The sequence below is a fragment of the Sinocyclocheilus anshuiensis genome, unplaced genomic scaffold, assembly GCF_001515605.1.
Source record: "Sinocyclocheilus anshuiensis isolate Anshui unplaced genomic scaffold, SAMN03320099.WGS_v1.1 scaffold685, whole genome shotgun sequence".
In the NCBI taxonomy this organism is placed as follows: domain Eukaryota; kingdom Metazoa; phylum Chordata; class Actinopteri; order Cypriniformes; family Cyprinidae; genus Sinocyclocheilus; species Sinocyclocheilus anshuiensis.
The window spans coordinates 466227-480858 of NW_015539864.1; the positions used below are offsets into that span (position 1 = coordinate 466227).

The 14632-nt window shown below is 40.2% G+C and overlaps 2 protein-coding genes across 3 annotated transcripts in view; both read right to left on the reverse strand.

The window, feature by feature from the left end:
• Positions 1–3218, reverse strand: part of LOC107684976 (transmembrane protein 134-like) — a 12119-nt gene extending 8901 nt beyond the window's left edge. For both annotated transcript variants that reach the window (XM_016481374.1, XM_016481371.1), the window contains exons 1-2: positions 3182–3218; positions 636–695 (exon numbers count right to left, since the gene is read on the reverse strand). The gene's annotated coding sequence lies outside the window, so the exon portion shown is untranslated. The remainder of the gene's footprint in view (positions 1–635; positions 696–3181) is intronic.
• A 3462-nt stretch (positions 3219–6680) lies between these two features.
• Positions 6681–14632, reverse strand: part of LOC107684970 (storkhead-box protein 2-like) — a 71971-nt gene continuing 64019 nt past the window's right edge. The window contains exons 3-4 of the mRNA XM_016481362.1: positions 9871–12364; positions 6681–7536 (exon numbers count right to left, since the gene is read on the reverse strand). Coding sequence (XP_016336848.1) covers positions 7335–7536; positions 9871–12364 — 2696 coding nt within the window. The 3' untranslated portion in view covers positions 6681–7334. The remainder of the gene's footprint in view (positions 7537–9870; positions 12365–14632) is intronic.

Genomic DNA, 14632 nt, shown 5'->3' on the forward strand with positions numbered 1-14632 from the left:
TATTAATTATTGCCTAGAATATTTATGTCCCGTACCATCTGAACCTCAGTGAGGTCATTGAGGTTCATACAAATGTTTTATTTTCATCTGGGTTGAAAAAGGAAGCAAGTATAACATGACAACAGTTTGACTGCATGCTGTTTGCAGTTAGATTTATCAATTTAACAGAGCTAAACTTAGAAATACTGAAAATATGGTAATCATTAACGCTTTTCTACATTTTCCACCATAATGTGACTTTAAATGTCTCAAAAGTGTCACTTCGTCTGACCATTTTGAATAATATGATTCTGCTCGTTGATATTTGACAAATCTGATTCACTTCAGCACATTTTACTAATTTTAGACATCAGCTAAGCATGTTGATTTGTAATTTAATGTCTTTTCGCTTAGTTGTTTTACGCTGTTTAGCCACTAGATGGTGGCAAGATACAACCTACAGAAACTTGAACACTTGAATTTCCTTTCCTTTACTGCTGTCCAGTAAAACAGCACTCACCGGAAACTTATTTATTAGGGACACCTTGCTAGTGCCGGGTTGGACCCTCCTTTGCTTTCAGAACTGCCTTATTCTTTGTGGCATAGATTCAGCAATGTTCTGGAAACATTCCTCAGATATTTTGGTCCGTACTGACATGGTAGCATCACCAGGGCCGTAGCTGCGGTTTGCAGGGACCCGGTGCAGGTTGTAGGCCCTGTTTGAAATTGTGTAAATAAGACAAATAAATAAACAGAACAAAAGATACAAATTAAGCAATGATTTAAGCTTAATCAATTTTGTAGTTGCTCAGGTGCAGAAACCAAATCAAATGTAAAATAGCATTGCATAGTCTTCACTGTATAAATTAAATATAGATTAATTCTTGTTGAAACTACAAAAGTAATTCAGTCAAGAGCAGGGAGTGATTTTCTCTCTTTTTTTCTCTCCTAGGATTAACATTAAAGGGTTACTCCACTCAAAATGAGAATTGTCATTAATCACTTACCACCTTAACCTCCAAAAATAACGACTTCAACAATTTGTCAACAATTCATTTTGGAGAGTATCCACTGAACGCAAACTGCGTATGCTGTTCTGTGTTAGCCGCACAACACGGACACGTTGTTTTCGTTCAAATCAAAGCATAAATAAATGTAGAAAACGCATCCGTGTGGTGCGGCTGACACAGACAAGTAGAACAGTATACGCTGTTTGCGTTCAGTGGATACTGTCCAAAATGGCCCTACGGTGACGCGGAAAGACACAGAGGAGACGAATTGTTGAATAAAGTTGTTATTTTTGTTTTCTTGCGTACAAAAAGATGGTGTTATTTACTTGGCAGTCAATGGGACAGTCACAAGCCTCCCGGTTTTCATCCAAAATAACTTAAATTGTGTTTCGAAGATGAACGAAGCTTTTACGGGTTTGGAGTGTTAGCCGTACCACACGGATATGCCGTTTTCGTTCAAATCAAATCGTAAATAAACGTAGAAAACGTATCCATGTGGTGCGGCTGACACAGACAAGTAGAACAGTATACGCAGTTTACCTTCAGTAGATACTCTCCAAAATGGTGCTACGGTGACGCGGAGGAGACAAATTGTTGAATAGTCATTATTTTTGTTTTCTTTGCGTACAAAAAGTATTCTCGTCACTTCATAAAATTCAGATTGAACCACTGATGGCAGATGGACTATTTTGACGATGTCTTTCATACTTTTCTGGACCTTGACAGTGTTATTTACTTGGCAGTCAATGGGACAGTCACAAGCCTCCCGGTTTTCATCCAAAATAACTTAAATTGTGTTTCGAAGATGAACGAAGCTTTTACGGGTTTGGAAAGACATGGGGGTAAGTGATTAATGACAACATTTTCATTTTGGGGTGGAGTAACCCTTTAAGAACACCGACAACAGCTGGTAAATTAGGTGCGGTGACTTTAAGAGACAATGCATGGATCCAATATAGTAATACACATCCAATTTCTTTTTATGTTCACTTCAGACATAACCAACAACTTTTCGAGAATACTCGCCAATACGGGCATTTCGACATAAGCGCAAGACGCAAAACTCAATTCGCAATCGACGGGCTGTGAGACGTGGCTATTTCTGCACGCGGGTGCTGAATGAAGCTCTTTCATTTCTTTTTGTGCCTGAATGTTTAAATTGGTGAGGTAAATTTGATCGTTCAAGCGAAAGAAGACGTGAAAGAGAACTCAATACGGTGTTTGCTAGTCTGAAACGCGGCTCACTGTGTGTGAACCGAACACAGCGCGCTTGACCTCAGTTGAGTTCTTTCGCAAATCTCTTGATTGTTTAAATTGGCAAGGCTTAAAAACACATGCAAATAAGCTTTCGTGACAACGTGCAGCAGTGGCCCATCAACTGTCCGGAGCGTGTTTCATGCTGGCCTCGAGCAGTCGGTTGAATTCGCAGTGATACGAATCTCCCATTCCACCACATCCCAAAGGTGCGCTACTGGATGGAAATCTGGTGACTGTGGTGAGTAGTCAACTCATTGTCACCTATCATTGTTTGAGATGATTTAGGCTTTGTGACATTGGGCGTTATCCTTCAGTAGACTATGGCATTTAAATGATGCTCAAGTGGTACAAGGGGCCCAGAGTATGCCAAGAAAATACTCCCCCACACCATTACACCACCACCAGCAGCCTGAACCATTGATACAAGGTAGGATGGGTCCATGCTTTCATGTTGATTATGCCCAATTCTGGCCCTACCATCCAAATGTCGCACACAAAATTCGAGACTCATCAGACCAGGCAACCTTTTCCCAATCTTCTGTTGTCCAGTTTTGTGAACTGTATCCTCAGTTTCCTGTTCTTAGCTGACAGGAGTGGCACCAGGTGTGGTCTTCTGCTGCTGTAGCCCATCTGCTTCAAGGTTTGACGTGCATTCAGAGATGCTCTTCTGTGTACCTCAGTTGTATTGAGTGGTTGAGCTACTGTTGCCTTTCTGTGGACTCAAAAACCAGTCTGGACATTCTTCTCTGACATCAAGGCATTTTTGCCCTCAAAACTGCCACTCACTGGATTTTATCTTTTTTCGGACCATTCTCTTTAAAGCCAGTGGTTGTACATGACAATCCCAGTAGATCAGCAGTTTCTGAAATCAAAACTGCTGAAACCAGCCCATCTGGCACCAACAACTATGCCACATTCAAAGTCACTTAAATCACCTTTCTTCCCCATTCTGATACTCGATTTGAACTTCAGCACATCTTCTTGACCATGTCTACATGCATAAATGCATTTAGTTGCTGCCATGTGATTGGCTGATTAGATTTGCGTTAATGAACAATTGAACAGGTGTACCTAATAAAGTGGCTGGTGAGTGTAGATTATTTATTACGTTTTACAGGGATCCATTAAGTTGATCCATGAAGCCTTGCAATTTCAGGCTTTTTTACATTAATCATATTCAAATAATCTGATTTATTATGATTTAAAGAATGATTTGAACCTGTAAGACAATATAATCTTCCACTGGAAATGGAATGCATCATGAACAAGTGATTACATTCAATAAATTGGAAAAAAAAATGTCTTTCATGCCCTTCTCACAATTGTTTTTAAATCACTTCAGTTTTCATTATGGCATGCCAACAGATTTCTCTCAAAACTGTATAAATGATTACTGAAATGTCATGTGCTGTTTAGGTAATAATAATCAACCAGCATCATAATGTAGAAGTGCCATCCAAAATACTTACAGCTAATGTATAACTCAACTTAAAGACATTACACTGAAAGGTTTCAAGACACAAGACATTTAAAACATATAACCAAACATGTTATTTTATTGTCTGAAAAAGTAACACAATCTCCCAACTGGGTTTATCACATACACTACCACAACGATGAAACACCATTACTACACAAATAGGGACTTCTTTTCAAATATTATAGACATTACAAAAAGATCCCTCATATCTTTCAGTTTTGTTTTGAAGTTATACTAAGCATGGCAGATTGATTTAATTTACAGTATGATACTGTACACTGTCACCATTTAGAAACAATGTTGTCTGACGTGGTTCTAAATTCCATGTTAAGGGAAGACATTTCATGGTCATTTTTATTTCATATGAAATATTTTACAATATAAACAAAGCATCCGTCTTGGATGAATTTAACAGCAACCAAAGGCCAGGCATTTCAGTGCAAACATGTTTTTTTACAAGGCAGTCTTGGCTGCATTACTCCGTTTTATCTATCAAAAACTAATGAGAAAAAAAAAGGTTCACCAGACAAAGGAGGGGGTTAAAATTAAAACTAAATTTCACAAAATGTGACAGATATCCAAAAAGCATCCTCTGGCAGAGCCTGTTAAGTAAAGGAGGCCATGTGTTTGCATTGTCCAAAAAAAAAAAAAAAAAACCACATTCAAAAGTGACTGAAGTTCTGCCGAAGTGTATTCATCACTGAACTGAAATATGCTTCAGGACTTAAATCGTTGTTTTAAGTAAAGTTCTGTTGCAATGATTTGAGAAAGCATCTATTTATAGGGCAGACGTTATGAGGTGCTTGCTCTGCCTAATGTTGCTCTCTGGTGTGCATCTATGATGCCTAACAATGATGTAAAATTACCATTTAATATATGAGGCTCTTACCTATCCACAATCTTCATCCCACCTCCAACTACAGGGTCTAAGAGGCTGTTTGGACCCTAACCACTGACCACTCAAATATTAGGTGGGAAACTGAAAACAATACTATTGTAAACAGTACTGCCAAAAAGTAGAAGGCAGGTGAACTAGTTCTGATTTAGGCTAAATGTTTAGGATTGGTGAACTCCTGACCTGTTCCATTTTAAAATACCCATTGAGGTGCTTATTTATAATATAGAATGTAGTCCCTTGATTTCCATGTAGACAAACTAGAGTTACGGTTACTCACTGGGCTTGAAATAATGAAGCAGATAAACAAATATTCATGTGAAGGGGACAGCAGAGAACTGAAAATGGCTTCATAAACACATTGGAGGGAAAACATAAAATTGGAAATGTTTTGTTGATGTGGTGCTAGACAGATTTATACACAACCTGCAAATAAGTAAAAGACACTTCTGTCAAAAACTGAGAATAATTGAGTTGAAACTACAGCACTTAATACTGATTACTTTAGAATTAGTCCTCTTAATTACAATGTCCGCCGCTCCTCGTCAACATTCACAGAGAAGAGGCTGATATCGCTGTGTTCCACAGGCAAAGAATCCAAATCTGTACACGTCCCTACCTTGTTGTTACACGGTTGGTGGAGGTAGCTAGTTATGTGCATGTATGTGGGGTTTAGGGTAGTTTGCATGGCTGATTGCAGGTGTGTGTGGATAATAGTCAAGCGAGAGGGAGTGAGCTGAAAGTGGTTAGTGTCTTTGATTCAAACACAGTAAGTCCCACTACAGGATATCCACCTGAACACTCATCATAAAGCAACAAAACTGTGGAGGGTATGAGCAAAGAAACAAATAAAAGATAAAAAGGGATGATCACCACATAATAGCACCAATGGATGCAACATGAGCTCTGCTGTCTTTCCAAAATCTCACCGAGTCACTGCCAGAAAGGACACGTTAATTCTGGTGCTTTCTTGAGATGGCACTCCAAACAGTTAAAGCCATAGTCCAAATGTTCAAAGCAAGTATTTTAATGCTTAATTCAATCTTTGAAATGAGCCTTCGCTCATGGATCTGAGACTTACTGTATATTCCACATGGCAGGTCAAAACCTGATGTAATCTATTCAACTGTGAAATTTGAAAGGAATGATAAATAACAGCGGAGCAAATTATTTGTACATACTTTCACTGAATAAGTTGTTCCAACCTAAAACAAGCATTTATTGAAATCATGAAAAGATTGAGAAGATTGTGAATATACAGTACATATCATGTGTTGGCTGGGGCAAAATTTTTAACCACATCATCTGTTGACCATATTTTCCACTGAGGTCAGGGACATGATTTGAGTAATGATCAAAAACAGCTCAATTCCCAAGGAAAACAACACAACAAAAACAAAAAGTTTGAAAATAAAATGCCATAGTGGTCTGGATTCAACTCAAGTAAGAAAATCTTTAAAAAGCAAGATTTTTATCGGAGCAGCAAAAGGGCCTAGTCTCTGAATCCCACTGGCCCAAAGGAAGAGAACTGTATGACCTTTCCTTGGAGTGTTTTGGATGCAACACCCGTGTTCCCGCCATTACGATTTCCAACATCTTCCTTCTTTCATGACAATAAATAAAGCCATCAAGCTACACAGAAGACAAGCATGTTTCCAAACCAACAATGACATCCACAAGTGTCCTGGTTCATGAGACTATGTATCAGATTCACACCGGGATAAAACACACACCTGTTTTTATTTCAAAAGGGAATAACAATAAAAATAATCTACATCCGAGTTAAATGGAGACGAAAATTCAATTGAAATCGTTTATATTTTTGTCTACAGAGAGCGTTTTATTCCCTTAAGAAACAAAGATTGGTGAAACGATCCACAGAAACATGATTACAGACTTACTGATGTTTTTACCTCTTCTTAGGAGAGTTAACTATTCATGACCTGAGATTAAATATGAACTTTAATGAAACAGGTAAATCCATTACTTAGTGTAAAGTTGCATACAAAGTAATTGTATGCACAATACATTTGGGTAAAAAAAATAAAATTAAATAAAAAAAAAAGCCTTAATTTCAGAATGAGATCATTTTTTTCCCACTAATTCAGTCTATGTATTGTTTTATTAAGCATGTGAGTATGATTCTTATTGTCACCAATGTAGCTAACAGTGTCATGACAAATGTATTTATTTTTAGGAATATTATACAACTTTATGAACCATGAATTAAATGTTGCTCAGATTAGGGCTTTTATGCCTTACATTTTTTTTGTACTGCATACCAATAATACCTTTGACCTGCACATCAGCATCTATTTCTTAATGCGTGCAAACTTAATCCACTGGCTGGATGATCTCTAATCTGTGGCTGACAAAAATACTCTCGAAAACAAAACATTATTAAATTACCAGTTACTTCAAGCCTATCTTGAAAATAATGGTTGATTCCGACTGGAGAATTTCCTGATTAATTGCTTGTTAGGGTAAATAATCCTATTATGTGAAATTTCCTTTTCCATGTTTTTCCCTTTTAATTTTGTTTTTTGCAGTGACCATTTATGCTGTGGGAACAGTCTCTGGAAGCCATGCCTGTGGGTTTAACAGTCCCCATGTAGTCGAGGTGCTTGATGGAGCGAATCACCCAACCTCCTGCACTTAGGCACCCCAACATTGCAGATCACCCTGACCCTACGTCAACCCAGATAGGCCCGTGTCAGACGCTGGTGATGGAGGCAAGGCAGTTGGGGGATTTCTGCAGTTTCTCAGGTTGTGTTGTGGGGGGCTCTGGGATTGCACGGAAGCTGAATGGGGGGCCGATGCTGGTGGTACCCATGTGGCCTGGACTTAGGGCCGAATTCTGTCGCCGGTTACTCTCCACAATGCTTGAGGTGTTGGACGCCAGGCTTTCCCGTGTGCTGAGAAAGTGGTGGAGGTGAGAAAATGACCAGAGAAGAAGCGATAGAGAAAGAACAAAGAGTAGAGTTTAAGACAAACTAACTGGATCATTACTTTGAGGCAGGAGAAACAATACAAACCATCACACAAGTCCCCAGAATGACAAAAAAATACACAACCTCACCCTTACCTATGGTTTCACTCTGGTTTGCAGGATTGTTTAGCTGTACAAAAACAGTGTACTCCTTTGTGACAGTATGACAACAATCAGATGTTCAAGCAACTAAACCAGAAGCACTGACAGCCAACCACAAGAAAGAGGTTATACTGCAGGGAGAAGTGGATTAAAGGAATAGCTTGACAAAATCTGAAATCATCATTTACTCATGCTCGTATGGTATGGCTGTATTCCACAGAAAACAAAAGGAAAAATTCTGAAGAAGTTTTCCCTGCCTTTGTCCATGAAATTACAATGAGCAGATACTGAAGCTTACACAATTCAAAATGGACACAAAAGCACCATAAATGTATTATAAAAGAGGTCCATATGATTGTGTTGTAAGAAACAGACTGTAATTGAAATCTTTATTCACTGAAAATCTTCACATACTGTAGCTCTCCAGAGTGCATTCATGAGAGAAGTGGCAAATGTGTTCACAAGTATTTAGTGATGCTTGTATTGTGATTTTGTGTCTTGTGTTTTCTGAAGCTTTCACTGTAATTACATGAAAAATAGTAATCAAATTCCTCATTTTGTGTGCCATGGAAGAAAGTTAGCCATACAGGTTTGGAATGACACAAGGTTAAGTAAATTATGACATTTTTGTGGAAAACTATTGCTTTAAAAGCACATATTAAACTCAGATATAATGTATTTAACATCAGTACTGCACAGATAAGCATGCAGGGTTTTTTTTTTGTCTTTTGCATATCCCACTCTGTGTAATTGCATTACTACCTTACATCAATCACAAACTAAATTGTGTCTATGCACAAGAGCTATGCTGGTGTTTTTCCAGGAGCTGTGAAATGACATCATCGCTAATGTGATGAGTCATCCAGAAAATAGTGAACGATTGTCTGTGTGGGGGGGTGTGCTTGAAGGGACTGCTGGGGGTCTTAAAATTAGAGACTTGTGGCAGTTTGTCTTGTAAGTTTTGTAGCTCCATCACAATGTGACTGGGCCACAACTAATGTATATTCATAGCCTATTACTATTATCATCGTACACGATACACGATAACTGATCGTAGAAAGGACGGTAAAATGCATTGCATTACACAAGTTATCAAAACATTACAAATGTAAGGATTTCAGTTCAATACAACAAAAGAAAAGAACATTTTCATCAGCACAGCAGTATGAGTTGTATTGATAAAATATATTATTGGTACTTACGTACAGTGTTAAATTACAAAGGTCCATTTAGAGAGGCTTTCTATGGGATTTTCAGTTAAAATGTTGGTTTTCACTAACTGACATATCAGTCATAGAATGAGGTCATTATTAGGTCAAAATAAGTAAGCAAACATGCACTACACTGTAAGAAAAAAAAACATGTAGAAAAACTGACTAAGTCCTAGCAGAAAATTACTAGTGTAAGTATCAGACATTTCCTTCAACCTTAAAATACAATATAATGTTATGTGTAATTCAAAATAAGGTTAAAACACCTGGGAAAAATCAATAAAGAAAATTCCGGCATATTAACATGGTACTTTTTCCTGTGTTTAGTTTTCTTAGAGTATATTGTAAGGAGTAGAGGCAGCACATGTGCAGAACATGTAGGCTCTTCTCAGTTATTCTACCCCTGCCATATCCCTCTGAATGAGTCATACAGACACAAGGGGTCTATTTTTAGTGGCTGAAAAGTCCTCACCCTCTCACTCATAAAGGGCTTCTGCTAACACATACACAGCCCTGGGAAACCCACTTAAAGGCTGTCTGTGCTGGTTTGTGGCCTTGGCAAAGAAGAAGGGGAAAAAACATGCCATACATCACAGTATAAGATTGTAATTATATGGGCCCTATGCAACTATGTGCTTCAAATCAAACATCAAAAATGTTAATAAAACAAACATATAAAAAATGACCTGTGGAAAACAACATTTCATTTTGTGGGATGTCAGAGAAATAAAGTGGATTCTACCATATTCGCAATTTATGTTTTCTGGTAAGCATAATGTTATATTTTATTTCCTCACTATCGAACCTAATCTTATGTCTTTGGTAATAAGAATTTAAAAAAGAAAAATGGCAATTAATTGATGCACTGAACACTTGTTCACAGTCAGCAATTGGCAATATACACTCAAATATGGGTTTTCAATATGTAACACATTCTGAGTACTTACCGAGGGGAGTTAAACCCACTGTCTACAGTCACACTACTGCTGTCCATGCTGTCCAGCCGTGCCGAGTGAGCCGACTTCTGGCTGTTATTATTCTCGCTCTCCTTAGGGCTAAGCAGAGTCAAGTTGTTCTCAAACTTCCGCTGTAAATCCCGCTCTTTCTCCCGTTCAAGCAACCACTGCATGGTCCCGCCGCCTCCACCACCGTCTCCAGCCCCTGCCCGCCCTTTTGCTTCTGTTGGGGCGGCCTCTTTACGGGAGGCCTCCTCTGCCTCCTCCTCATCGTCATCATCTGACACGTTGTAATAGTCAAAAGCAGCTTCAGATGTGGAGGGAGCATCCTGTTCTGTGCCTGTAGGTGCCGGGGCAGATGCAGACAAAGGGGTGGAGTTAGGTGGTTGCTGGGTCTCCAGAGTGTCAAGGACCTCGGATGATTTCATGTGCGGAGTCTTACACAAAGTGCCTGACTTTGAGTAGCCACTGTCCACATAGCTCACAGTCAAAACATTGTGTGGCGGTTTGAACAAAGTGTCCTTACTAAAAATCTCTTTCCTCTTGTCCACCCCGCCACCAGTGCTACCACCACCTCCCCCGCCCCCTGGGTCAGTGTTGTGTTGGTGCTGTATCAAACGTCCATTGGGCATAGGCTCAGGTGTCTGGCTCAGTGTGGGTTTGCCAGAACCATTGTGCCCCTTGGTGGAGGAGTCCTCTTTGTACTCCAAGGGGTGAGGAGGGGTGAGGTGCGGCGTCTGCCGGTCAGCTGGAGAGCCCTTGCGGATTCCATCAGATGGGGTTAAAGTGTCATGGTCAGATTTGCCCAAAGTCAGTGGGGCAGTAAGGATTGTTTCATTCGATGTATTGCACTGTAAGTAGTCATCAGCCAAAGGCTTTGGCGACAAGGCCTTCAGGTCACTGTAGGCTGGGAGACTGTCCCTGCTTTTGTTCCGTTCTAGAGGGCTGCAGAGCCTCGATTCATCCAGACTCATTTTGCCCATATCAGGTACAGACATTTCAGAGCTGAACTTGGCAGCAGAAAACATGATACACGAGTAGTGTGGGGCCTTTTGAGAGGAGGCCCTCAGCGTCCCATCATCGGTATAGTAGCGACTTCTGTCATCAGGACTGCGGTCATAATCCTCAGCTGTGCCAAGTGTGGAGCTCCCACCTCCCAGTGGGCCCTTGGAGTTGTCCATAGAACGCGATCGCTCTTTAGCCTTATCGGGCCGCTCATTGCGTGACTTGCGGTCCTGAGTGTGGCTGTGGCTCCGGTGCACTCTAGAATGTGACGTCCCACGTGAAGGCTCAGGGAAAGGCATCTCTGTCCGCCTCTTTGCAAGCTCCCCCGAAACATCCCACTCTGGGGTGACAGGAAAGTGTGACTCAGCAATGTTGGGGTTGCTGTGGACAAGGTAGGCACCACCACTTCTGCGTTCCACTGTGTACATTCCCTCTCTTGGTGAGCGTACCAGAGAGTGACTGAAAAAACGGTAGTCCCTCTCCAGGCTGACTGCTGGCAGGTCCAGATTGGAGCCCTCAGAGGGGTCTCCCCGAGAAGCCCGTGTCTTGCTGTGCGAACGTGACTTCCCATGTGGCACACGCCGGTGGCCTCGGCTCCGGCGACTGCGAGCACTGTGCTGTGCTGAGGAGCTGGCCTTGCAGCGCTGAGCTCGTTCCTCTTCCAGTCGCTTCATGACAGCTGTGTGACGGGCCACATTCTCCACTGTCAGGTCTGGGTTGATGCGGCGGATGATCTCCATCTCCACCTCACGAGGGATCGCTGCAGCAGACGGTGTATCCTCGTCCCTCAAGGGCCACTCCTCTGGAGGGAACTGTGCTGAAAAGGTGGCCAGCTGTTTGGTCTTGTCCTTTTTCAAACTCAAGCGGAACAGCTTTAGCCCAAACTTCTTAGACTGCCTCTCACTGCTGCCCCCACCACTGCCCTCCTTCTTCTTGGTTAGTGTATCTGTCTTGTAAGAGAAGGTGGCGGTTATGCTCTTGCTCTTGTCGGTGGGGTCAGGTGGATGCTGAATGGCAGGTGGAGGCGGTGGGGGTTGTAGGTATGAAGGGGGCTCTCCTTTGGGTTCTTTTGGGGATTTTCTTTGAATTGTTGAGGTATGAATGCTGGGCACCTCATCACGGTAGGCATTATAGGAGTCGCAGTGGTTCTTAGGGTTAGGCCTTTCTCGTACGCAGCCAGAGGTGGAGGGAGTTATGGTTCCAGATTGTGGTGATGTGCATTGCTGTTGAGGTGGCGGCTGTTGCTGCTGCTGCTGTTGTTGAAGCTGTTGCTGCTGTTGTTGTTGCTGCTGCTGCTGTCGCTCTGGATGCCGCTCATCCAGGTGGTACCACTTGCTGTTGGTGCGGATTAGGGAGGGGGTGATGAAGTAGGTCTGTGGAGTAACAATGAAGTAACCTTCTGGTGTGGGGTAGATCTTTCTCTCCCGTACCAACATGTTCAGCGTGTGCCGCAGGATCTCTGGACTCGGAGTGGGTACACCTGAAGAAAATACAACCGCATGTAAATTTCATAATCCTTTTCATAGTGCTAACTTAATTTTAAGTGCTGACACAACTTGTTCTATTTGGCTAACATTTGTGATACAATAATAATAATAAATCTTCAATCATCAATATCAATTAACTTTTCAAAGGAAAAGCTCAACAGGCAAACACTTAGATGTGAAAATAGAGTGCAGATTGGGGGGGGTTAGCAGATTAGTGGGTTCATGTTGATGTCAGCATTATCCAGAACTGCTCTGACGTGCCAAAAGTACGATTAACCTTGAGTAGGTGTGATCACACAAATAACTCTAGAAGGTCAATCAAAAGAAGAGCATTGGTTGCTGGTTTATGTCACCACCAATCACAACACACCAGTCATTACCTCATCTTTCATCATGGCGTATGTAAGCCCTTCAATGTAATAAGACAAAACCTGCCAGCGTGACTTACCAAAGGGCCCTCCTTCATAAGAACTCATATGATAATAAAATAAAATAATAAAATACAATAATAATATTAAAATATCTCCTAACAATTTCTTAGTTTTAGTTATAGATTTTACATTATATCTTGTTTTGTCCTTATTTCATTCGCCAGGCTGAAAATTTTAACTAACAAGCCTAAACTGACTAAGCTAACTGTTCACTAAGAAGTCGGACTGAATACTTGTATAACTTCAGCTATGTAATTAATGTTAGACAACAGAAACATTTTATCACAAGTTAATGTTATCAATCAGTTAATTCATTGTTATAAGTTAATCAATCAGTCGATCTATTTTTCAGGTCTATTATCTTATTATAAGACAACCAACTAGTGGGCCACTTGGAAACATTCATGCAGCACCAGTGAACCACAGACTGTATTCTCATATTTTGAGATCCACTGTTCCGTACTTTCAAAGTAGGCTTTAGAGGGAATATATTTCTATACAATTAAAATGGCTGACTTAGAGACTCAAAGATAGACATTACATTTGTGGTATGACTCAGTACTGTGAATGTCTCTCTTTGTTTAATATCACGTGTGCAAAATAAGTAAACATTGCCTGTAACTCAGACAAGGAGCACCAACAGGGTAGATAGACTGCACTACAAGGTGCATGGTGTCCTCACTGCACTCAAGTCCTCACTTCACCCAAATCAGCTTTTCAACACTCTCAATCACAGAAACACACACAACGGATAAAGGAGCAGATTAGCTGTAACTAGTCAGGGTTAAGTGTTGCCTGCCATTACATCATACAGTTTTAGTTGCCATACCAACATGACGCAATCCAGAGCCTCTGTTCCTTTTTTTTTTTACCACTCCTTTAAGGGAAAGCAGACAGACTCTATTCAGGTTAAAGGGGTCATATGATGCTTTTTTAAAGATCATTATTTTGTGTATTTGGTGTAACAGAATATGTTGACATGCTTTAATGTTCAAAAAACACATTATTTTTCAAATACTGTATATTCACGGTTAAGACAGCTGACTCTCCACTGTGATGTGACCCCCCCTCTCTCTCTCTCAGATTTTCAGATTCAGATTCAAGTAGCTTTATTGGCATGGTAAAAAAGTATCTTCAAGTATCTCTCTCTCTCTCTCTCTCTCTCTCTCTCGCTCTCGCTCTCTCTTGCACACTTTGCACTTTGATTGACTGATTTCTCTGAACAGAGCTGAGTAACGTAAGGTGTACAATGGACCTTTTTCACAGACTGATGACGCATCTCCACAATTATGAATATTGTAAATCTGGCAAAGTTTTTTTATATATATTTTTTTATTTTAAATTTTTTGTACATTTAAAACACTATACTTTGTTTGGTAACACTTTCTATGAAGCCCGTATTTATAATACATTATAAGGGTATTCTTAAGGCATTATAATGATACGTATTTGTGGTTATAAGTTTAAGAGTATGATTATTTATAACACACAATGAACACTATTAAATCTATATTAAATCTACTTCATTTACAGAATAATGGACTATATCATATCTTGACATTGTTTATTTAAGATCTGCACAGTATCTTACTACATCTTGTGAGTGGTTAGGTGTTGAGTGTTATTTGAATGTTCCCTGTGAGGCTAATATTAATTTGGATGTGAGCTAGTTAATAATTTCAACTGAAAAAAAAAAAAAATGCAATGTTTATATGTTAGGTTACATTTTATTTTGATGGTCCCCCTAGTCTATTGACTATAAGCAACTTTGCAGCGACATGTCAACTAACTCTCATTAGAGTATTAGTAGGCTTAGATTAAGGTTAGGGT